Source organism: Sus scrofa, chromosome 1, assembly GCF_000003025.6.
Source record: "Sus scrofa isolate TJ Tabasco breed Duroc chromosome 1, Sscrofa11.1, whole genome shotgun sequence".
Lineage (NCBI taxonomy): Eukaryota > Metazoa > Chordata > Mammalia > Artiodactyla > Suidae > Sus > Sus scrofa.
In genome coordinates, this window is record NC_010443.5 from 270,883,965 (window position 1) to 270,908,572 (window position 24,608).

General features: G+C 54.6%; 1 protein-coding gene across 3 annotated transcripts in view; it reads left to right on the forward strand.

The window, feature by feature from the left end:
- ABL1 (ABL proto-oncogene 1, non-receptor tyrosine kinase) overlaps positions 1-22,744 on the forward strand; it is a 145,068-nt gene extending 122,324 nt beyond the window's left edge. For all 3 annotated transcript variants that reach the window (XM_005660524.3, XM_005660525.3, XM_005660526.3), the window contains 8 exons: positions 71-343; positions 8,365-8,449; positions 9,240-9,417; positions 11,027-11,211; positions 13,781-13,933; positions 15,724-15,813; positions 16,140-16,304; positions 19,080-22,744. In XM_005660524.3, coding sequence (XP_005660581.1) covers positions 71-343; positions 8,365-8,449; positions 9,240-9,417; positions 11,027-11,211; positions 13,781-13,933; positions 15,724-15,813; positions 16,140-16,304; positions 19,080-20,785 — 2,835 coding nt within the window. In that variant the 3' untranslated portion in view covers positions 20,786-22,744. The remainder of the gene's footprint in view (positions 1-70; positions 344-8,364; positions 8,450-9,239; positions 9,418-11,026; positions 11,212-13,780; positions 13,934-15,723; positions 15,814-16,139; positions 16,305-19,079) is intronic.

Below are 24,608 nucleotides of genomic sequence, written 5' to 3' on the forward strand. Positions count from 1 at the left end.
CGAAGCTGGCCCGGCGCCTTGCGGGGCGCGCCTGCCCGGTGGGCTCAGGGCTGTTCCCCGTCTTCCGCAGCTCTACGTCTCCTCCGAGAGCCGCTTCAACACGCTGGCCGAGCTGGTTCATCACCACTCAACGGTGGCCGACGGGCTCATCACCACTCTCCACTACCCCGCCCCCAAGCGCAACAAGCCCACCGTCTACGGCGTGTCCCCCAACTACGACAAGTGGGAGATGGAGCGAACAGACATCACCATGAAGCACAAGCTGGGAGGCGGCCAGTACGGGGAGGTGTACGAGGGCGTGTGGAAGAAATACAGCCTGACGGTGGCCGTGAAGACCTTGAAGGTGAGCCCAGGGGCGGACGGCGGGTGTCTGGGTGGGGGCGGGTCGCTCCCTTGTCCTCAGTGTGTCTCCGCACACCCGGAGCTGGATGGTGCCGGGGTGTTTGGGTGTAAAGAGATGAGTCACTCGGGGGCATTTTCTCATTCTGTGGCGAGGGTGTTTTAAAGCCGTGGGTTCCGGTTCTGTTTATGTGGCATTTGGATCACTTCCTGTTGAGTAACGAGGAGGAGGGAGGGAAGAGTTTTGAAAGAAGGAGACTTCACCAAAGCAGGTGACTCTTGTGTTGATTTGCGGCAGATTTGAGAGGCAGGTGCATGGGGTGTTCCTAGCAGGTGCCAGTTCCGTCGCACGTCCCGTCCGGACGTCCCGGCACGGGGCTGCCACTGCCAGGAAGGTGTTGGGGAACCGGAGGGCTTCTTCCCAACTCAGACTTGGCCTCCTCTTTCCTCCCTCTCAACTGATGCCTCGTCTTCGTGGTGTCCAGGAAGTGTTGGGACGTCGTGGAGGCAGCTTTCCCTGCAGCCTCTGCCTTCAAAAATGTGATCCGCATTTTTACCTATGGCAAGAGTGCCCCCTAGTGTTGACCTGAGTGATTCTCACTTGTTTTAAATGAATCTGATTACACGGACCTGTGCGCAGAAATTGAGAGGGGGCGCCGTTGTATCCCTTTTTTGTAGCGATTAGAAAAGAAGCAGGACCCACAGGGCCACCCTGGGAGAAGTGACCCCAAGTGCCTGCTTCTCCCAGGCCAGCTGGGTGCACGCAGCCTTTTGGGGTCTCAAAGGCACAGCAGAGTGGAAATGATGATTTCTGGTTGACATGGAGTGACACTCGCGTGGGAGGATCACATTCTTTGGTCCCAGCATCCAGAGGCGGCTTCTTGGCATTCATACTGACCGTGTCCCCTTAGCTTGGTCCTTGAGGTGGGACTGATGCTTGTTGGGGCTGGGGGAGGGCGGCAGCCTGATGGTTTGGGTCACCTCGAGGACTCCTGGGTATTTTCCAGGTAAGATTTTTTTATTTATAAGCATGTATCGAATTCTTTTATTTGCCCGACTCGGCTTACCACTGGGATTATGAAAACCAGTCGGACAGAGTTCTTCACCTCAGGCTACTCCAGGTAGTTACAGTCACCTAGCTGGCAGTAGGTGGTCTAGTTAGTAGGAAGGATAGGCGAGTATGACAGTAGCTGCAGCGTGTGTGACACGGGCCGTGTGAGAGGCGCAAGCCCAGGGCTGTGGCGCCGCACGGGACGAGGGGGTTCAGGTGAGCTCTGCTCTCTGCAAGGGGAGGAGTCGTGAACTGGGCCACAGCGGAGGAGCAGGAGTTGGCCAAGGGGCAGGGCCAGGGGAGAGAGGTGGAGGGCGAAGAGGGTGTGCACGTCGTTGTCGGGGTGCTGGACCCGGCTGAGCGGCTGGGCTGCTGTCCTGGGGGTGGGGGCACTGAAGGGTCCGACGCACAGGAACAGGAGGACGGGGCTTGCTGGTCTCAAGGATGGCAGGGTTGGTGAGCCCTCGCCTGAGCACAGGCCGGGCGAGGGCCGGGACAGGCAGTGCTGCTGCCACGCCCCAGTTTGGCACGTGACTGGTGGAGCACCAGACCCGGCAGAACTGGGCCTTGACGGCTTGCAGAACTGGTAAAGGCCCAGGCGTTACCCACACATTTGCCAGGATTTCTCAAAACAAAAGTAAATAAAAGCACAAAATACAACGATTTCAGTCCCGACAAAGCTTGTTTGAAAACTTTAAAAAGAAAGTCTGTATTCGGGGAAACTGTAGCCAGTAGCCAACGATGTGGCATTGTTTTCTGGATGACCGAAGAAGGGGATTCTAGAGGAGGGGCCCCAGGAGCTCAGTGGTGGGTTTTTTGTTGTTGTTGTTGTTTAGCCAGTATGTCATAATTTTATCTGAAAGTGTGTGCCTTCTAGAATAGACTTCTCTAGTAGTGAGTTATTAAGCTTTTTATTATACTTTTAATGATTTTCCCTAAGAGCCTTATTAACTTACCCCACAGTTCATAAAAAAATTACAGAATGTAGGTGCATAGATTTCTGTGAATAGTCACGCCACGTGGTAGCTAATTAGGAAGAGGGAGTGTGTCATATTCTAGAGGTATATTAACCCAAAATACTACTAATCCTAAGCAACTGTTAAATGAATTATCCCTCTAAATAAATACTCCACCCCACCCTGCACAAAAACCATCTGTACAGCATGTTTCTCACTTACCAAATGAGGTTAGTGTCAATATCTGGGGCCTTCATCTCCACTGTGGAGGTTGGTTTGCAGTGGCTTCTAAGCGGCGGTATGGCTGACATTTATTGAGCTCTTACCGCATGCCTGGAAGGGTCCGAGCGCTTCACGCTTTACATGGAGCACCCCGTTGGATCCTTACAGCAGCCTTAGTAAGAGAGGTCATTGGACTTCCCATCGTGGCTCAGCGGCAGTGAACTCAATTAGGATCCATGAGAATGCAGGTTTGTTCCGTGGCCTCGCTCAGTGGGTTAAGGATCCGGCGTTGCTGTGAGCTGGGGTGTAGGTTGCGGCTGCGGCTCGCATCTAGCGTTGCTGTGGCTGTGGTGTAGGCCGGCGGCTGCAGCTCTGATTCTATCCCTAGCCTGGGAGCCTCATATGCCGCGGGTGCAGCCCCAGGAAAAAAAGAAGAGAGAAGGTTAGGTATTACCACCGTTTCAAGGTTGGAAAAAAACGGAAGCAGAAGGAGGTTAGATAGCTGGCCTGGCATTAGTTACATGGCCAGCAGTCACAGAACCAGATTTGAACCCAGGGATCCTGCTGCGCCAAAGCTTACTTCTCTTTTTTTTTTTTGCCACATGGAAGTTCCTGGGCCAGAGATCAAGCCCACGTCACAGCACTGACCCAAGCCACAGTAGTGGCAACGCCAGATTCTTTCACTGCTAGGCTGCCAGGGAACGCCCCAAAGCCCACTTCTTTTAAGTTGTTTCTCAGGGTCTGATTCCTTATACGTCATGAAAAATATACATAAACCACAGTTATACATCTTACCGCCCCCCCCCCAATTCATTTCCCTCACAGGCGGTGGCTGTGATCCGCCTTTTCTCTTGAAGACTCCTCGGGAAACCCTTGCAGTGCTCTCCTGGCTTTTGTTTGTTCAGCCGGTTCTCACTGAGCCCTCTTTGGGCCAGACCCCAACTGGACACCAGAGTCTCAGTGTCCCCCTTCCTTGTTCGGCCTGTTGGGTGTTGCTAGCCCCTCATCGGACGGAAACAGACCTTCCTTAACCAGCAGGCCCTGCTTCTAACCACCACACCATAGGGATCTGCTGGGCACTGGGTCCCACACCCTCAGGGCATGAGGAAGAGCAGAAGAGAAAAAGAGGGACACTAGGTTGACCCCTATGGATGGGAAACGGGAATCACAGCAAAGGCCCCTGAAGCGGGAACTGTGAAATTTGACGCTGTTCAGCAGGTCCTAGGCTTAGCTTTAAACCTAAGAGAGCCAGCTGGCAAGTGCACGAAGCCCCAAATTTCCGAGGAGCTGTATAGTCAAAGTTTATAAGTCAGTTTCCTTCTGTGACACAGTGCTGAGTAATAGAATTTGGGAAAGACTGCTGTTTATCTGATTGTGTTAAAATTGACTCCTAAGCTAGCTGACAAATTTACTATTAAAACAGCAGAAAATACGCTGTTGAAAAAAAGTTGAGATTTAAAGTTGTACTCAGTATCTTTGCCTAGTTTTCGAATAGGGGCTATATACACATAGTAGCCTTGATTTTTGTGTCTCCCCAGAAACAGTCCACATGGGCTTTTCTTCTCTAACCACATGGCAGCATGCTGTGGACACTGCTCTGTAGCTTCAGTTATGGACGTAAGGTGTCTGCAGCTACAGTGCGTTACAGTGCGTGTCAGGTGGGCCAGCCTTTGTGTGGCTCTGTCGTCCACCGGCCTTCCCGAGACGTGTGTTCTCCCCAGTACTTCGCTGTTAGCACCGGCGCTCAGGGGCTCTCTCGTTGGCATGCGCGGAGAGCGTCCTGTCGGTCAGCTCCTCGGAGTCCCCCCACTGGGTCCCACAACTCGTACCGGTCTGCACTCCACTGCTGGTGCGGGGACGTGCCTGTTTCCTCTGCCCTCACCAGCACAGCATGTGTGCTTTGGGTTTTATTTTTGCTGTTTTTCCCCCAGGAAAGTGGCCTTACTGGCGAGCTCCAGGAATGAGCAGAGAAGGAAGGGCTCCAGGACAGCTTTGACACTGGACAGTACACACGTTGGGCGGACGGACAGCTGCCGTGTGGCCCTCGCTCTTCCGGCTGTGGAGCTAGATAGGGCCACAGGGTTGGGGGACCCGAGGTGTGGGGGTTCCTCTGTGAGATTGTTTCTTGGACTTTTCACTTGAGCTTCACGTCCCTCATCTGGTTTGTGAACCAGCCGCCTCCCTCGGTCTCACTCAGAAACTGCCCGTCTCTCCAGTGGACCCATCCCGGTGGATCTGAGAGGTGCAGGCCGGCTCCCACCGCTGGGTAAGAACCGGAAACAGATGCGGAAGCCGATCTCCTCAGACGTGAGCCCAGCTCTGCGGCCAGGGCCCCTGCCGAGAGGCGGGCGTGGGGAGCACTGAGCTGTGAGCGGCGGCAGGTGGCCGAGCCGTTTTTAAAATAGTCTTCTTTTGTGTGTGTAGAATTCCTGCTTCTGGAGCTGAGGCCAGTGAGCAGAAGAGATGAAGCTGGTTAGAAATACCTCTGAGATGTTGAGTCTGGAATAGTAAATCTGTGAGAAGGACCAAAAACCCAGCCTGTCTTCTATACAAGCAGTATGTTTGGTCTGCTTCTCAGGAATAGAGACCAACGTGTTTTGTTTTGTTTTGTTTTGTTTTGTTTTTGGTCTTTTTAGGTCTGCACCATGGCATATGGAGGTTCCCAGGCTAGGGGTTGAATTGAAGCTGCAGCCACAGCAATGCAGGATCCGAGCCGCATCTGTGACCTACACCGCAGCTCACAGCAACACCGGATCCGTAACCCACTGCGAGGCCAGGATTGAACCTGCATCCTCATGGGCACTAGTCAGATTTGTTTCTGCTGAGCCATGACGGGAACTCCAGAGACCAGCTATCCTAATAACAATAGGAGTGCTGCCGAGCAGGTGCTGACCGCGTTCTGGGCTCTGCACTTGGCACTCTTGGTGCATGGGCAGATGCCACTTTGCTGTCATTCTGCTGATGAGAAAACAGGGCAGAGATAATCCGTTAGCTGTTATGCTGGCGAACACTGTGGTTACACAGCAGCAGAGCTTGGTCGGTATAACTCACGAGCGTCGTCTTAACCAATCCACTGTACCAGCCAAAGCGTTTGTCCACATCTGGCCGGGCCAGTCAGCCCTGGCGACTCCCTGACAGATAAGGCTGAAATTCATAGCTTATATCAAAGTGCTGCCTTCGCCCTATTTGTTTGGAGTTACTTATATTTTACAATGTAAATGGAAGATCAAAAAGGTGATGGAAATTTTAAAAATAAAAGGAGGGAGTTCCCATTGTGGCTCAGCAGTAACGAACCCAGCTAGCATCTATGAGGACGCAGGTTCAGTACCTGGCCTCACTCAGTGGGTTAAGGATCCGGCGTTGCTGTGAGCTGTGGTGTAGGTCGCAGATACAGCCTGGTTCCTGCGTTGCTCTGGTGTAGGCTGACAACTGCAGCTCCAATTGACCCCTAGCCTGGAAACTTCTGTATGCCATGGGTGTGGCCCTTTTTAAAAAGACAGAAAAATAAATAAATAAAAGTAAAGGACTATAATAACAGGATAGCCTCAGAATATTTCCAGTTTAACACAGCTACAAATGTGGGATGCTGCTAGTAGTTTAAATCATAAATTGAACCAGGTCTGACTCCAGCAGGGGGAGACAAGTTCACACTGATTGTCCTGAAAGAAAGAAACAAGAAATTATTTATACTGTCCCTACATCATGGGGGTGTGGGGTGTGTGTGTGTGTGTGTGTGAATGAAGAAGACAAAAGAAGCCTGCCTGTGAAAGCCATAGTGTTCCTTTTGCGTGTCCCTGCCTCTCAAGGCCTAGAACATGGTTCCTATAGAAAAGTCAGTTGCTGGGAGTTCCCACTGTGGCTCAGTGTTTAGTGAACCCAAGTAGCATCCATGAGGACACAGGTTCAACCCCTGGCCTCGCTCAGTGGGTTAAGGATCCGGCGTTGCCATGAGTTGTGTAGGTCGCAGATGAGGCTCGGATCCCGTGTTGCTGTGACTCTGGTGTAGGCCAGTGGCTACAGTTCTGATTCGACCCCTAGCCTAGGAACCTCCATATGCCTCAGGTACGGCCCTGAAAAGACAAAAAAGACCGAAAAGAAAAGTCAGTAGCTGTAAGAGCAGTGTTATTTCTGACATGATTTCCCTGCGCGTGGCTTATCCTGTGGTACTTTAGTCTGGGAAGCTTCATCTGCGAGCTTTTTGAACGTGTTTTTGGCTGAGCAGGATTCCTAAAGGCCCTGGTCCTTAGGTGCACAGCATTGAATGCCCTGGTCCCGCAGGCCTTGGCCCTCCAGCCTTTGGCATGAGCCTGTCAGCCTGGTAAGTCAGAGCACGGCACGGTCTGCCGAGCGTTTAAGGAGCTGGGAGGACTCGGAGGAATGCAGCAGCCAGTGGGGTGGTGCCGGGACGTGTTTTTCCCGCCCGGGCAGCTTGACACGGAGCCTGCCAGAGATGTTCAGTTGACGTTAAGAGCAGCTCACCATTTTAAAGAGCAGCAAATTGTTTCCAGGTTTCAGTTCATCGAGCCCTAAGCTAAGCGGCGATGGGCTGACAAATGTCCTCCTTGGTCCCACCCCGCTTGCACCCATGATGGCCCAGAGCGAGAAGGAGCCTAGTAAAGGCCGGGTGGGGACGGGGCAGCCGCAGCGAGCAGGGCTCTTCAGCTCTGCTTCCCAGGGGGCACGGTGTAGGTCAGGCGCCGCGGCAGAGCAGAGGTGGTGGTAGAGCTTTCCTCTGGGGCGGGCTTTTCAGGACGCTCACTCCCTGGCTCCCCTGCTGCAGTCCTCCTGTTCAGCCAGACTCCGACTCCCTGTTGAAACTCGGAGGGTGGGGTCTCGCTTTCCTCCTTCCTGTTATAGCCAGGCCTTCACAGTGGAGAGGCAACATCACAGGCCACCCACCGGCATCTTGCTTTCACGGTCAGTCCAGGGGGCAGTGGGTTAAGCCAGGCTTGGTAACAGTACTGACCACAGGGCCCGGGGCCACAGCGCCCCGGACTGATACATGAGCACACGTAGAAATACGATCACATCCACTCTGGGCATTTGCTGATGCCTTTGTCTGCCCTTGGCGTTTAAATCCTGTGAACCCACTAAATCGTGACACATGCTGATGATACTTGCGGATGTCTCGTTAGAGGAGCTGCTAGTGAGAGTTATTTTGGAATCTGAGTAATTGGCCTGACGGATAGTGGTGACTGCTTCATTAGGAGCCCGGTGACACCGCGTTCCGGGAAGTTCAGCATCCTCTGTGTCTGCCGTGTCGGGGCCTCGTTCTTTGGTGGCGCTCATCATCTTGTTGTGTCACCGAGGCCTCTGAAATCAGGTACCCTGCAGATTCCTCAAGGGCTTTTTTTTTTTTTTTTTATGGTAAGCATTTTAGGAGCCCCGGGAAACAAGCTCTTCCTTAGGGAAGTAGTACTGCATTCATGGTATTTGCCTGTCCTCATCTCCCGTACTCCTCAAACCCCACAAGGTGGTGGAAACACACCATCTGCATGTAGCCACCAGAGCGAGTCACCAGCTCACACAAGCCAACCCTGACAGACGGCTCAGGGCGAGAATTCAGAAGGCCAGCACCGGAGTGGAAAAGTCTCTGTGCTGTTGGGGTGCTGATCGGCCACCTTAGAACCTGTCTAGAGCAGTGTCTTGGCTGAAACTGGTGGACCAGGATGATTGTTCGCCGAAGCTCCAGTGCCTGTTAAAGCTCCAGTGTGTGTTAACCACTCAAGTCGCACTCCCACTTAAACACTTGCCTTGCTGAAGTAATGTCATCCTTTTTAAAAAATGTTTCTGCAGGAGGATACCATGGAGGTAGAAGAGTTCTTGAAGGAAGCTGCAGTCATGAAGGAGATCAAGCACCCCAACTTAGTGCAATTGCTTGGTGAGTGTGTGGAGCTCCGAAGAGAGAGGACCTTTTGACTAAAGCCTCTGGGGCGATGCAGGTGCTGTTAGAGGAGACGCAAGAGGCTCCCTGCACTGAGGTTGCCGATTCGTACATCAGCCCTTGGGTAAAAGGAGACCTGGGAGTCCCCACTGTGGCTCAGCGGGTCCAGAACCTGACATAGTGTCCGTGAGGATGCGGGTTCGATCCCTGGCCTTGCTCAATGGGTTAAGGATCCAGTGTTGTTGCAAGCTGGGCCATAGGCCAGCAGCTGCAGCTCCAACTCAACCCCTTGCCCAGAAACTTCCATATGCAGCAGGTGCAGCCCTACAAAGGGGAGGGGGGACAAAAGAGACCTGTGAGGCATGGGGTGGGGGGGTGTGCACATGCACACAGGAGAGAGAATATTATTACTTTAAATTGATACCCTAGAGCAGTCAAGTGCAAATCTCAAATTGGCTTCTGAAACTTAAAAATGTCAAAAGTTTGGACCCTGAAGTGATTTGGTGTTAGACTTAACCACCGAGGGGTGAGCTAAGGGGGATTTAGTGTGTATGATGTGGCCTGGCCCGTGCTGTGGACTCCGTGGCAGCCTCTTCCTGTCGAAGCTCACTGGCTTGTGAGGAAGAAGCAGCACGGCCACACCCTCCCACAGGACCGCCGGCTCAGCCCTCCAGTGCGTGGGGCCGCCTTAGGACCTCGTACACCTTGTTCCTCGGTGCTCGTCCTTTCCGGCACTTGCTCGGTTGGGAGCAGAGCAGCGCACTGAAGCCTTCCGTCTCGTTGGCAGGGGTCTGCACCAGGGAGCCCCCGTTCTATATAATCACAGAGTTCATGACCTATGGGAACCTGCTGGATTACCTGCGAGAGTGTAACCGGCAGGAGGTGAACGCTGTGGTGCTGCTGTACATGGCCACTCAGATCTCGTCAGCCATGGAATACCTGGAGAAGAAGAACTTCATCCACAGGTAGGCGCCTGGAGGGGCCGCCCTCCCCAGAGTCGCGGGGCCAGCGTGGGGCCCGGGCGACCTTCCGCTTGGCCCAGCCAGGCTGGGCACCGGACCGCAGAGCAGTTAGTCCCCAGGCGGACAAGTGTTTCACTTGGGAGCCGTTTTGGACTAAGGAATGTTGAGCGGCGTTCGTCACAGCGGCCCCGGTGACAGCCACAGCTCCCCTGCAGGAGCATGTGTCCGCAGTAATGACCCCTCCCGCGAGCCCCTGGCGCTGCTCACGCAGCTCTCAGGGACAGCCAGGCATGGGCTCTGTTTCTCTGTTGGGTGTGTTTTCCCTCCCTCTCTTATCATCATTTCATTCGCCACTTAACGTGCTGTCCTCTGGTTCGGGGATGTTTCCACCGTGGTGTGTGTGTGCTTCTGAATTAAGCGTCTTTGCTGTCGTAAAGCCTGGAGTGCCTTGACCTTCAGGAGTGCTGCAATTATCTTGGTCTTCGCATTCTTGGCGGGTGGAAACGGCTTCCCAGCAGAGTGACGGCCTGTGCAGCTCAGCTACGGCCGTCGCCCGGAGTCTGTTGTACAAGCTGCTCCCCACACCACCGTGGAGACCTTTCCTACCCAGGAACTCAAGGATGAAACCCGTGCATGAGACTTCAGAGTGAGGAGTGAGAGGAGCGCGTGTGAAATGCTGGCGGTTCCTCGTCAGACAGATTTTCTCTGCTCCACGAGAGCCTGCTTCAGATGCTCCTGTCACTCACGGAAGTGAGCCCTCTGAGGCTGCAAATTGAGATTTCTTGACTCCCGGTTTGCCTCGCACGGCTAAGTTCATTCTGTTTTCATTCAAGCAGACTTTAAATGCTTTACCCAAATCCTATTAGGCACAACGCCTGTAATATTTCACTCCTCTCTGATGGCTGATGATCAGGTCGTCTTGCACAGCCATCCCCGGAAGCTGGTGCCTCTTCTCATTCCTCACTCCGGTTTGCCTTGCGATTTCATGGTTAACGTCCATGAACCAAAGAGGAGACTCCTCCCTCCCTGGGAGAATCAGGAGGCGAGAGGCAACTGATCAGACAGAATTTATAGGATACATTTGGCGAAGCATCAGGAAGAAGTAGGAAAGTACAAGATACAGTTTGGGTAAAGATTACTATGGGCTTTTTAGAAGTTTATCCTGTCGAGTCTAGCCAGGACAAATGGAGACTCTGTAAAGTTTCTTGAGGTAGAGGACTGACCTTGTGTGTGTTCCCCGAGCCTGGCGTGGAGCGGTCAGGACTGAGCAGATGCTTTGGTGACACTGCTCTCGAGGCGTCAGTAGAAGCACTTTACCTGTTAACTCATTACCACTCACACCAACCCTAAGAAGTAAGCGCTGGTCCTGTCATCTTCACTGTGTGTCTGAGATAACTGAGTCCCTGCGTGATTAACTTGCCGGTCACACGGCCGGGGAGCCTGCTCCCAGCACCGCCCCCCGCCACCTGCCGCCGCGGTGGGCACTGCTCCGCAGGGGACGGGGCTCCGCTTTCCCACTGCCCGTATCGCACCTTTGGAAACCCCTCGGGATGGACTGCGAAGCTGGAAGGCTACCTGGGAATGCTCACGGATGCCCTTTCTCCTTTCCCAGAGATCTTGCTGCCCGGAACTGCCTGGTAGGGGAGAACCACTTGGTGAAGGTGGCTGATTTCGGCCTGAGCCGGTTAATGACGGGGGATACCTACACGGCCCACGCTGGGGCCAAGTTCCCCATCAAGTGGACTGCGCCTGAAAGCCTGGCCTACAACAAGTTCTCCATCAAGTCGGACGTCTGGGGTAAGGGCTGCTGCTCCTTCAGCCTCGTGCCCGTCTAGGGTGGGGCTGTTTCCCTGTTTTTCTTTCAATTCTCGCTTTTACTTTTTTTTTTTAGGGCTGCATCCACAGCATATGGAAGTTCCCAGATTAGGGGTCGAATCAGAGCTGTAGCTGCCAGCCTACACCACAGCCACAGCAATGCCGGGTCCTTAACCCACTGAGCAAGGCCAGGGATCGAACCCATAACCTCATGGTTCCTAGTGGGATTCGTTTCCACTGCACCATAGCGGGAAGTCCTCTTCCTTCTTCACTTCTTGCACTTTTATTTCTTTTTCATTATTTCTCTTTCTTATTTCTTTTTCATTTTAAAATCTTTTCTCCCCCGTTTTCTCTGAAAAGTGAAGTAGAAGTTAGCTTTTTCTCACAAAAATATTCAGATTAATTTTTTTCCCACGTACCAAGTTTATGTCTTCATTCTTCGCCTGCTGCCTCGGTTTGTGGAGGCAGCTGGCCAACCCTGCCGGCACCCAGACTCTTCCTCTGTGGTGGGAATGCTGTGTAGTCTGGTTTGGGCTTTAAATAGAGTACACTCCCCTCTGAAGCCTCATGTGACAGCATTTTGTTTTTACTTTTTTTTTAAAGAACTTTTTTACATTATGGAAATTATAAGCATATGCAGAAGGAGATTTGCATACTGTGCTCCACGTGCCTCCTCGCCTCGTGGTGCCCTGGCATCCTCTGCCCATGCCTACTCCTTCTCCAGCCCCTGTTACCTCAAAGCAGATCCCAGACGGTGTAATTATCTTGGCTGCAAATATTTCACTTAAGTCTCTTAAAGATAGCGCTTTTTTAAATTATTATTTGCATAGCCACAAATTTAGGTTCATTTGTGAATATTATCAGTTACTTTCCAATTAAATCATAAGTCATCCTTTTTTCTTTTCTCGTCAGTCTGTTTGAATTGGGACAGGAGTTTGAATCACGCGGTGCGATTTGTTGACAGTGTCCCTTATCTCTCCTCATCTGTGAAGCCCTCCTTTACCTCTTTATGTCCCTTGCGATGTGCCTGTTGAAGAAGCCCATCATTGGTCCTTGCAGGCTTCCCCCTTCTGGATCCTGCTCACTGTCCTGCTGTGGTGTGACTTGTTATCCTGTCCCTGGGAAATAGGTAGTTGACTCTGACAGCCTGACCCCGTTCGGCTCTGGCTTTTTTGTCTTTTAGTAGGACCGCGTCACAGGAAGCGGTGTACCTTTTCATCAACATTCTTGACTTCCTCTCGTTGCCGAATAATAATTCTCTAATTCTGTCATTCCTTATTTATTGGCTCAGTACTTCTGTAAAAAGAAACTTCCTCTTGCCTGCTCTTTGGTTTTGGTAGGTACAATTCAGAAAGGACAGACGGGTACATGTTTGCTTCCTTGCCATTGTTTCCGAGTTCCCACCGTAACAAGTTGGTTTCTTAATACCCCCCAGTGGTGACCAGTTGGGGTTTTGTTTTTCTCTTGTGATTCCCCCCCCCCCTCTTTAGGGCTGAACCCACGGCACATGGAAGTTCCCAGGCTAGGAGTTGAATGAGAGCTACAGCTGCCAGCCTACACCACAGCCACCGCCACATGGAATCCAAGCCGCATCTGTGACCTACACCACAGCTCACAGCAATGCCAGATCCTTAACCCACTGAGCCGGGTCAGGGATCAAACCCACATCCTCATGGATACTAGTTGAGTGCGTTACTGCTGAGCCACAACAGGAACTCCATCTTTTGTGATTTTTATTATAAGCTCTTGGATTTAAATATATTTGACTCTGTTACTGATTAATCCGCTGTAGTTGTTTTTCTTATTGATATTCAGATTGTCTCATCTTTGGCCAACGGGAAATTCAAATTGTTCCTGGTCCTTTTAACAGAACCCTCTAAGTCTTTTTTTAGCCTCACCCAAGGCATGCAGGCCCACACCACAGCAGCAACCTGCACCCCGGCAGTAGCAACTGCTGAGTCCTTAACCTGCTGAGCCGCCAGGGAACTCCAGAACCTTTTAGACTTTGGTAGTATCTGTGCCATCTGGAATGACAAAATATTCCAGGTTCCTTCTCTGCCCCAGACCTGAGTCACCCGTTTCTCCACCAAGTCCTGGTTCCTAACAGGACCTGGAATTTCAAAGATTCCATAAGATTTTAACAAAATGGTTGAAGTTGGAAGGGGCCTTAGCGATAATCTCCTGCACCCAGAAAGGAGAGGTGCCCGGTCGCGGGCACGTGGCCAGCTGGTCTCAGAGCTCTGAGTAGAAGTGGCCTCTTAATTCCATCACAGCTCCCAACAAGACAGTCACGCTTCCTCAAAGACCCTGGAGCGGGGCTCCACCGCATCCCCTTCGCCTTCCGCGTGTCTTAGTCGGTGGGGATGAATAAAGGGAACGCCTCCTTCTGTCCGGGGCTGCTGCGGAGGTAGAGCCTCGTGAAGTGTCCGTGCCTGGCCTGCTTCTGAGGGCGTGGCTTCTGACGTCTGCGGCGCGGTTTCCTGCTTTCCAGTGCACGGTGGTTAAAGCTCCCACATCTTGAGCTGTCTTGCTCTTGCTCTTTGTCTTTTAGCGTTTGGAGTCTTGCTTTGGGAAATTGCCACCTACGGCATGTCACCTTACCCAGGAATTGACCTGTCCCAGGTGTATGAGCTGCTAGAGAAAGACTACCGCATGGAGCGCCCGGAAGGCTGCCCGGAGAAGGTCTACGAACTCATGCGAGCATGTGAGCCTCCCTTTGGGAAGGGAAGCGTGGGACTTCCCCAGGTCGGGGGGCGTTGAGGAGACCCGGGCAGGGCGAGGCCAAAGCGCTCGCTTGCTTCCTCTCCTTCCCTCCTTCAGAAACAACTCGTGTGACAGTTTGGCGCATAGCATTGTACCTTTTCCAGTGTGTCTGTGCACCTTTAGTTTTACATAGTATTTATATGTGAGGGTCTTTTGTTTGTTCTTAATGCAAAAGTGACGTGGATGGATACCAAACCTGGGTTTCTTATTAATAAATATAAATTGCTGGTATAGTAGGTAAATATTCCAGGTGATTTTCATCCACTCGGTTTTGGTGGTGGTTTAATTTATTTTAGGGCCTCAAGTGAGGCCCACGGAAATTCCCAGGTTAGGGGTCAAGTCAGAGCTACAGCTGCCAGCCTGCACCTCAGCCACACAATGCCAGATCCGAGCTGCATCTACAACCTATACCACAGCTCACAGCAGTGCCGGCTCCTTAACCCACTGAGCGGGGTCAGGGATTGAACCCATATCCTCATGGATACCAGTCAGGTTCATTTCCACTGAGCCACAATGTGAACTCCTGTCCACTCAGTTTTTAATTTATTAATATGTATATATATGTGTGTATGTATATATAAAAATTCATTCCTTCAACTTTTTTTTTTTTTGGTCTTTTTAGGGCCACACCTCTGGCACATGGAGGTTCCCAAGCTGGGGGTTTGAATCTGAGCTGTAGCTTCCGGCCTACACCACAGCCACAGCAACATGGGATCCTAGCCGTGTCTGCGACCTACACCACAGCTCATGGCAATGCCAGATCCTTAACCCACTGAGCGGGGTCAGGGATTGAACCCATATCCTCATGGATACCAGTCGGGTTCATTTCCATGGAGCCACAATGGGGACTCCTGTCCACTCGGCTTTTGATGTATTTATGTGTACGTATATGTGTGTATGTATGATAAAAACTCACTTCTTCAGCCTTTTTGCACTTGGCAGTGTAGCGGGCGTCTCTTTCCACGCCCATGATTTCCCGTGCTCTTCCCCTTCTCCTTCACCCACTCTTATCTTCACGTAGCTGCCCAGCACCTATTGCGTAATTTATTCATTCATCCCATCCTCCTTTGATGGACATGTGTTTGCTGTATACATTTGTTTGTTTTTTGCTCTTACGGACAAGGCAGGAACCAGTTCCCTCGTAGATACGTATGCCTCTGCGCATTCTGGTGTCTTGCAGAAGTTGAACCTGTAGTTCAGGGGGCTCTGTGCATTTTAAAATGTTGATAGGTGTTACCAAATTGTTTTGTAAAAAAGGTTATATTAGTTTATACTCCCAACAGAAGTCTGTAAGGGGGACGCTACAGCCTCGCCTACACTGGGCTGCGTCGGTCCTTAATCTCCTTTTCGTCTTGTTTTAAGGAGCATGTCTTTACTGATGAGGAATTCAGACTTTGGTGACTGCGAGGAAAGGTTAGGACAGGAAGCAAGCTATTTGGTTTAGTGATTCTCTGCACTTGCTAGAGGCGGGTTGGGAAAAACATCTTTGTAAATGTACTTGTTGCTGTCCTGTGTTATAATCCGCATTCCCGCCCGTACCCAACGTCGTCTCAGATTCCCGGGGTCTGTAATAGGACTCAGTGGCAGTCGTCACTTTAACTTGTCACAGCACAAGATGGCCAGCGGGACCGGAATGCTTCTTCAGTTTCTCGACTTTGCCTTGAGGATTGCTAGTCTTCCTCTTGTTCGCAAAGCCTCACGGGTGGTCCGGCTTGGGTCTCATCTGTCTAGGTTGGCAGTGGAATCCCTCTGACCGGCCCTCCTTTGCGGAAATCCACCAAGCCTTTGAAACAATGTTCCAGGAATCCAGCATATCAGATGGTAATGTGCCCGTCCTTGGGGTGCCTGCAGTGGGGGGAGAGGGTGGGGTGGGAGGGAGGGCCGGGCGGGACTCCAGCCCGGTCCTTCAGTCCCTCCTGGTCGAGAGCACGGGCCAGCGGTCAAGCTGCTGAGTGTGGCCCTCTGTCTTTGGCAGCCAGGACTCTGAAGTCTGCTCCGGTGCTGCTTTTTCGGGATGTGTGTCTCTTCTCTGTAACTGTGTATAGATGACTACTGCTGTCTTAAAAAGAAAAGGAAAACCAGCATACCAAAAGGACATCAATACTGATGACTCCTGGTTTTGTTATTGATTTTTCGGTGGTTCTTAGAAGTGGAAAAGGAGCTGGGGAAGAAAGGCATGCGAGGGGCCGCGAGCCCTCTGCTGCAGGCCCCGGAACTGCCCACCAAGACCAGGACCGCCAGGAGAGCCGCCGAACACAAAGACGCCCCAGACGTGCCCGAGACGCCCCACTCCAAGGGCCCGGGAGAGACGGGTATGTCCCCACCCCCGCCAGAGCCCAGGGCAGCTGGCCCCGGAGCCGGGTGCCGGTGCAGGCAGATGGGAAGCAGGGAGCGGAACCTGCACAGAAGGGCAAGTGGACCCCACGTTAGTGGCCCAGCTTCAAAAAGAGGAAGATCCTTCTTCTCCCACAGTAAAGCGCTCCCTCTGCAAATCATTCAGGAGCCACTGGCTGTGGCTGTTAGTCTAGTCACACAGGCAGAGGTGCTTATGAAACATACTAAGAGCGAACACACCCTTTCATGTGTTAGTCACAGCATTGGTGGCTGCTCTTTCAGAGCAGATGCAGCAATAATAAATACTGAACCAAACAAAGAGCAGCTTGTTGCGAAAGCAGCAAAGCGAGAAGCTCCCTGGAACTGACAGAGCCAGGAGACACCTGTGGCAGAGCTGGTGTCCTCTCGTCTGAGAGGAGGCTCCTTCTGGGGCTGCTCCCTAGACCCACGGCGAGGGCGTGGGAGCCGTTCGGGAGGGTCCTAGGATGTTACCAGGAACAGCATTCGAAAGTGTGGGTCCGATGCTTCCTTTGCGCCAGGCGTGACGCTGGGTTAGGCCGCTCCGATTCAGCCCCGACAGGAAAGGAAATTGGGAGGTCTGGGTTCCCGTCAGGCCAATGAATGGACACGCCCGAGGTGGACCAGGCGCCTGGGTGGGTAGCAGCTCCTTGGGGATGCTCTGACGGACCACACCCGGGGGAAGGGGAAGGGACAGGGCAGGGCTGTGGGGTGTCTAGCCACAGCAGAGTCTGTAGACCCCCATGATGCCCAGCTTTGTCATCATGTACCTCTGTTAATGTTTTAAAGTTGAGGGAATTGGGAGTTCCCGTCGTGGCGCAGTGGTTAACGAATCCGACTAGGAACCATGAGGTTGCGGGTTCGGTCCCTGCCCTTGCTCAGTGGGTTAAGGATCCGGCGTTGCCGTGAGCTGTGGTGTAGGTTGCAGACGCGGCTCGGATCCCGCGTTGCTGTGGCTCTGGCGTAGGCCGGTGGCTACAGCTCCGATTCGACCCCTAGCCTGGGAACCTCCATATGCCGCGGGAGCGGCCCAAGAAATAGCAAAAAAAAAAGACAAAAAATAAAAAAATAAAAAAAAATAAAGTTGAGGGAATTGTCCTGTGGCACAGCAGGTGAAGGATCTAACTTTGTCATGGCTGCAGCGGCTCAGGTTGCTGCCGTGGTACAGGTTCGATCCTTGGCCCAGGAACTTCCACATGCCACAGGCAAAGCCAAAAAATTCCTTGAGTTCCTGCTGTGGTGCAGTGGGTTAAAAATCCAACTGCAGTGGCTCAGGCTGCTACAGAGGTGCAGGTTCGATCCCTAGCCTGGCACAGTGGGTCAAAGGATCCAGTGTTGCCACAGCTGAGGCATAGGTGGCATCTGTGGCATGGATTTAGTCCCTGGTCCAGGAACTTCCATAAGCCACCTGTGTGTCCATAGGAAAAGAAAGAGGAACAGCTAAACTGTAGTGCTTACTTTGCACACCCCTGGACCATCTTGCGCCCCCACTCTGATAGCATGATGGCACGTCAGCTATCCCGCATCTGCTCCTCTGGTCCTTCTTTTTTCTCTTTTTTTTCCCATGAAGTTTTATTGAAGCCCAGGTGATGGACAGCGCTGCAGCAGCTTCAGCTGTGATTCAACCATACACATGCACACATCCATTCTCTGTCACATCTTTTCCCATATACCTGACCACCCCCTTCATCTCTGCTCGTCGTGGTTTCAGGTAGCGGAGGGGAGGAGAGGCTACTGTGAAAACTAGCGGCTTATTAAAAGCCCGGTGATAAGCAGCCGTGTTCGTTTTGCCCGCCGGTATTCATTCATCTGAGGAGTATTTTGGTGTGTGGTATCTCGGTGCACCCGGAGTGCCCATTAGCTGTTGAGCACGGAGGTGGGCTGTGCGTGATTCATTAGAACTTCGCTGTCTTCGCCCCCTTCCGCTGGGTGAAGGTTCGGGGCGCTCCTCAGCCTTCCCTGATTCACAGGTCCTGTGTGCTGCCTGGTATGCTGACAAATGCCCCTTGTCCCTCTGCTTCGAGTTACAGGATGCTGACAGCAGGCCCTAGCAGCTGCCCTCTGAGAGAGTTCTGTCATTCACTCACGGGGAGCTTGGCAACACCAGAAAGATTTCTTAGGAGCTGTTATTCACATTTAAAGAATGTCCATTTAAAAATGTTTAAAGGTCACCCTTCTTGTTTCCCAAGCGTAATAGCCCATTGTCCCCGCGCCCTGTGGTAGGTGGCCCGTCCCTCCTGATCTTACCTCGTGGGAGCCTCAGCCGGCTGACGGGTCTGAGAGGCACAGGTTCTGACCCTGCGCTCGGCCTGGTCCTGCCTTTTACTCACCAGACAGTGGGGTTGAGGGGACTCTGCTTCTTTAAAGGACGGGGAGTGTCCCAGCTTTTTGGTCTGCTGTCTTCAAGGGGAGGGACCTGAGCTTTTCCTAACAGCACTACTCACCACGGGGGCTGCAGTTAGAAATTTCGTGCCAAGAGCTGTGGTGAAGGCTCCACGTTCATTGCGGCGTTACTTTCTGGGGACAGCGTCTGGGTAGGCCTCACGGTCCCCCGCTTTACAGATGAGAAAGTGAGGGTGAGCACAGAGAAGCCGCCGGCCCGGGTGAGAGCCCGTCAGAGCCGGTGCCCAGCCCGCTGCTCTGTAGGAACGGGCCGGCCGGCCGGCCCGCGAGGTTCCCCGCTCGCTCCGCAGCCTCTGGCCTGGAGCCGTTCAACTCTCCCCGGTGTGTTTCAGATCCTCCGGACCACGAGCCGGCCGTGTCTCCGCTGCTGCCTCGAAAAGAGCGCGGCCCTCAGGACGGCGGCCTCAACGAAGACGAGCGCCTGCTCCCCAAAGACAAGAAGACCAACTTGTTCAGCGCCTTGATCAAGAAGAAGAAGAAGACCGCCCCGACCCCTCCCAAACGCAGCAGCTCCTTCCGGGAGATGGACGGCCAGCCCGAGCGCAGAGGGGCCGTCGAGGACGAGGGCCGGGAAGCCAGCAACGGGGCGCTCGCGCTCGCACCCTCGGATGCGGCCGAGCCAGCCAAGTCCCCAAAGCCCAGCGGCGGGGCCGGCGTGCCCAACGGAGCCTTCCGGGAGTCCGGGGGCGCCGGCTTCCGGTCCCCCCACCTGTGGAAGAAGTCCAGCACCCTGACCAGCAGCCGGTTAGCAGCCAGCGAGGAGGAGAGCGGCGGCAGCTCCAGCAAGCGCTTCCTGAGGTCCTGCTCTGCCTCCTGCGTGCCCCACGGGGCCAAGGACACAGAGTGGCGGTCGGTCACGCTGCCTCGGGACCTGCAGTCCACGGGAAGACAGTTTGACTCGTCCACATTTGGGGGGCACAAAAGTGAGAAGCCAGCTCTGCCGCGGAAGCGGGCCAGTGAGAACAGGTCCGACCAGGTGACCAGAGGCACCGTCACCCCGCCACCCCGGCTGGCGAAGAAGACCGAGGAAGAAGCTGACGAGGTTTTCAGAGACACAGCCGAGTCCAGCCCGGGCTCCAGCCCTCCCACCCTGACTCCGAAACTCCTCCGTAGGCAGGTTCCATCTTCCTCCAGCCTTCCCCACAAGGAAGACGCCGGAAAGTGCAGTGCCTTGGGGGCACCTGCTGAGCCGGGGCCCCCCACCAGCAGGGCCGGGCCAGGTGCCTCTGGAGGGCCCAGCAAGGCCCCTGGCGAGGAGTCCAGAGTGAGGAGGCACAAGCCCGCCTCCGAGTCCCCAGGGAGGGACAAGGGAAAGCTGTCCAAACTCAAGCCTGCCCCGCCGCCCCCACCGCCCGCCTCTGTTGGGAAGGTGGGGAAGTCCTCTCAGAGCCCGAGCCAGGAGGCAGCCGGGGAGGTAGGCCCCAGTGGGAAGGCGAAGCCTGCGGCTCTGGCTGTGGATGCCGTGAACAGTGACGCTGCCAAACCCAGCCAGCTGGGAGACGGTGTCAAAAAGCCTGTGCTCCCGTCCGTGCCAAAGCCACAGTCGTCCACCAAGCCAGCCGGGACCCCAACCAGCCCAGCCTCTGCTCCCTGCACGCTGCCGACAGCATCCTCTGCCCTGGCGGGGGACCAGCCGTCCTCCACCGCCTTCATCCCTCTCATATCGACCCGCGTGTCTCTTCGGAAAACCCGCCAGCCTCCGGAGCGGATTGCCAGCGGCGCCATCACCAAGGGCATGGTACTGGACGGCACCGAGGCCCTGTGCCTGGCCGTCTCCAGGAACTCTGAGCAGATGGCCAGCCACAGCGCCGTGCTCGAAGCCGGCAAGAACCTCTACACGTTCTGCGTGAGCTACGTGGACTCCATCCAGCAGATGAGGAACAAGTTCGCCTTTCGCGAGGCCATCAACAAACTGGAGAACAGTCTTCGCGAGCTTCAGATCTGCCCGGCGACAGCAGGGAGTGGCCCAGCGGCCACCCAGGACTTCAGCAAGCTCCTCAGCTCCGTGAAGGAGATCAGTGACATCGTGCAGAGGTAGCAGAAGCTGGGCGTCCAGAGTGTGTGAGGGCTCCCCGTGCCCTTGACGGTGGCTGACAGAGGACCAGCAAGCGGGGACCTTGGCCCGGGAGCCCTGCTCCGGGCAGAGCCGGGGGCCGCCGTGGAGTGCAGCCCTACTCCCTGCGTTGTACACCCACCGTCGTCGCATGCTCCCCTCTCCGAGGCCCGGCTCCCCGCACCCCCGGCCGCGTTCTGTCTGTGGGGTTCCTGCTCTCTGGACTGTGGTCAGTTGGGCAGCGTGCAGCCTCCTGCCCACGTCGAGCTTCCAGGCTGAGCTCAGGGGCTGGGCGGGAAGGTGAATGAGCACTTCCTCTTCGTTTTCTTCCCCAAGGACGTCCTTCACCTCCGTTTCACCCCAAGAACGAGTACCCCAAATGGCAGGGGAGCTGTGTCACCAAGGCCTTGGGACCTGTCACCACCACTCACCCTGTGCAGAGAGGTTGTGCACTCATCTTTCTTGTGTCTGCTGTGCTGAAGACATGTTTCCAGAACTACGTCCTGGGAAGAGCTGCCCAATGGTCACCCTGCCCTCCCCTGCTGCCTGCCACGGGCTGGTGCCCTCACCGTTTCCTCATGTGAAGGACAGCTCTTGATCTGGCGGTGAAACAGGGTGCTAAAGCCAAGCAGCCCGTGGGGCCCGGGCCAGGTGGGAAGCTGGGGAAGGAGGTCCAGGGTGTGGGAGAGGTTCCTTGTCGCTGTCCTCTCCGCGTCCGCAGAGCCCAGCTCTTGCTCTGGCGGCATATGCACTGCTAAGCCTGGATAGAAAGCTTGAGTCTTGAGGGTGGCAGGGTCGCTGTTCAGCAGATGGGGACTGTAGAGGCGGCTGGGGGTGGCCAGCTAGGTGGCCCGGGGCCTGGGCAGGTCTGCAGTGGCTGCAGAGTTAGCTCCCTTCCAAATCTCCAGGTGCCCTGAAAAGGCGCTCGGTCCTGATTTGTCACTCTTCCACTCCGTTGTTCTCCTGAGACAGAGTGGGTTCTTGCAGGGCTCTTTCCTGGAGTTCTCGAAGCGCTTCAACGTCCTGCCCTCGGCATAGCCGCCTCCGATAGGGGAGGGGCTGCCGCTGAGCGCCAGCGCACAGACGGGAGGAAGAGATGGGGCTCCAAAGCCCAGTCAGCATTGGCTGCACTGCTAACGGGCACCTGGCGTATTTGATTTACCACCAGCAAATCACCTGCCCTGATGTTTCATTTGGGGTCATCAGAGATGAAGAAAGTCACAAACAAAGGAAACCCTGAAAGTGTCTCAAAGGGCAGGCCTCCGTGTCATCTGCCCCGGGCTGCCCAGGACTGGGCTCATGGGGCAGGAGCCCAGGCATCCTTGACCTTGACCTAGAGCAGCTATTCAGGGGTGGGCAGGCATCTGCCTGAGTCTCACCAGCCGGGCTCAGAAGCAACCCTTGGAGAAACCGGGAGAAACCACCTTCTCCCCAGCCCTTCTCGTGCCCGCGACCTCGCGCAGGCCCCGTTTTTACCCTAATCACCGAAATTGGTCTTTTATTTCTCCAGCAGAGGTATTTTCCTCTGGATCGTTTTATGCTGTTTTTGCAGCTCATCACCTCTCTGCCCCCCCAGACTCCTGTGGTGCACAGACTGAGGGAGGGGCCCAAACACCGCCGGTGGCCTTGCAGACAGAGCAAAACAGCCCACGCAGTCCCCTCGGCTGCCTGTTTCCACGAGGTACTGGTCTCTTCGTGTTCACACCATGTGCCACTATATTTTGCATTTATACTTTGGTATTACACTCTTTTATAGATTGGCTCTTTTATAAATGATGTGTAAATAGTTTTCCACTATCCGCCCTTCTAGAATGCCTATGGCATCTTTTTTTGTTGTTGTTTGGTCCAATACATTTTTTTCCTGCATATGACTCTGTGTTTTTCAAATCCACATCTCTCCTCCGTAGTATTTTTTAAATAAATGTTTACAACATTAGAACTTGGGCAGCTTGCTGTGGTCTCTAATTCTTCCCCGTTGTTCAGGCTGTGGCACGTGTGTGGGGAGGGAGGGAGTCACGTTCCCGAAGGGGCCGAAGGCGCCGTGTTGGTGAACAGAATCCTGCATCCTCCTCGTCCTCAGCCATTTCATGAGCCCACCTCATCCTGGGCCCTTCCTGCACCCCCCTGTCAGCCGCACTGGGAGCGGGCTGTGCCACCTCGCAGACCATGTCTGACGGGCGCGCGAGAGGAAGACCAGCCCGGGCTTCACCGCGTGTCATCGGAGTGGGAGGAGGTCACATCCTGGACCCCTCTCTGGCTGAAGGGTTAATCCCTCCCCACGGGGCTTTTTCTCTTTACATTTGAGGCCCCCAGCCCCGTCAATACCCACAGCACCCCAGGCATCTGATTTCTTTGTGTGCGCGAGGAAGAGCGGGGTGTGCTGGCCTGAGAGGGGATGGAGACACCGCCTGGGCTGTGCCGTGACCTCTCCCGAGGGAACTGTGGCCAGGCCACTGTCGTTTCCCCAGCTTGGTCTCCCTTGAACGGCAGCTGACAGCTGGAAAGTGGAAGTCGGGGCATAAGTAGCACCCTCTGGTAATGATACCTATTAAGCCAGCGGGTTTGTCAGCGAGTACAGATCCTGTTCACCAACGCGCTTTGGAGAGCACGGTTCAGTGAAACCGCTCTCCCAGAGACCTCGGCAGCAAGCCGTGCTGCACGCCAGGCAGTGGAGGTGGAAAGCCCAGCCCGGGAGCGGGGCTGGCGGACGCCCCCGGGGCGGGCTCCAGTTGGGTAGCTGCAGCTGGCCCCGGGGACCGGATCTCTTCCCTCCTTTCACAGAGGGAAAAACTGAACCAACACTTGACACCGGATCTCCCAAGTCGGGGGCCTTTCCACGGGTAACGAGCTCTTGTCTCGAGTGACAGCTTCAAGTCTGAAAGAGGACGCAGAGTGATTACAGTGACAGCCACCGCGGACGGCCGCTTCCTCTGTGCTGCTCATGGACGCGTCATGGGATCGTCACGGCAGCCTCTTGGGGCGTGTCATCCTCTCCCAGTCCAGGTAAGTGTGAGCGTACCTGCCCACTCGTAGCTCACACGTGATGAGGCCAGGATGCAGCCCCGTTTCCGCACTCGTCACCTCGGCAGCCGTACCAGTGTGAAACAAGGGTCTCAGGAGACTTCTCCAAAAGAAGAAGCTTCCGTGAACGTCGCCTGAGCCCAAGCACTGTACTTGGGGTAGCCGTTCTGGAACAGTGGTTCTTAACCTTTTTCAGGTCACAGAAGCCCTTGAGAACTAAGGAGGACTGTGGATTTAGCCCCAGGGGAGCATACCTTCCTCTGTGCACACCCAACAGTTTTCAGGTGATTCGAGTCCTGCCCTCGAGATCCAGAACCCAGGAGTGAGCACCCAAGGGCCAAGCCCACCAAAGGGCCAGCAGCTGTGGTTGGCATGGACACCACGGAACAAGACCCCCAAACTGAAAACAGCCCAGGAAAGTCCAGCCAAGAACAGAGGAAAGGGGGGTCCGTGGGGTTTGTTCGCACAGGGGGAGGTCAGGGAGCCGTGCGAGTGGGCACTCGTCTCACTCCACGTCCGCCACTCAGAGCAGCCGCTGCCAGACGCAGAGCAGGGACGTGGAAGCATCCGTCCCCTCGGGCCGGTGCGGGGGCTGGGCGGGCAAGTGACGGGGCGGAGCCGCAGGCCCGGGCAGGATGGTCTGGGGGGTGCTGGCCAGGGGCCGTGTCACCTGGTGAAACATCACCAAGCTACGCTTAGAAGCGGGGCGCGTTGGGGAGGTGCGTGGCGTTAGGTTTCTGTGGAAGGCGTCGTGTTGGCGCGCACGCGTGAGTGCGTTCGGCCCCTT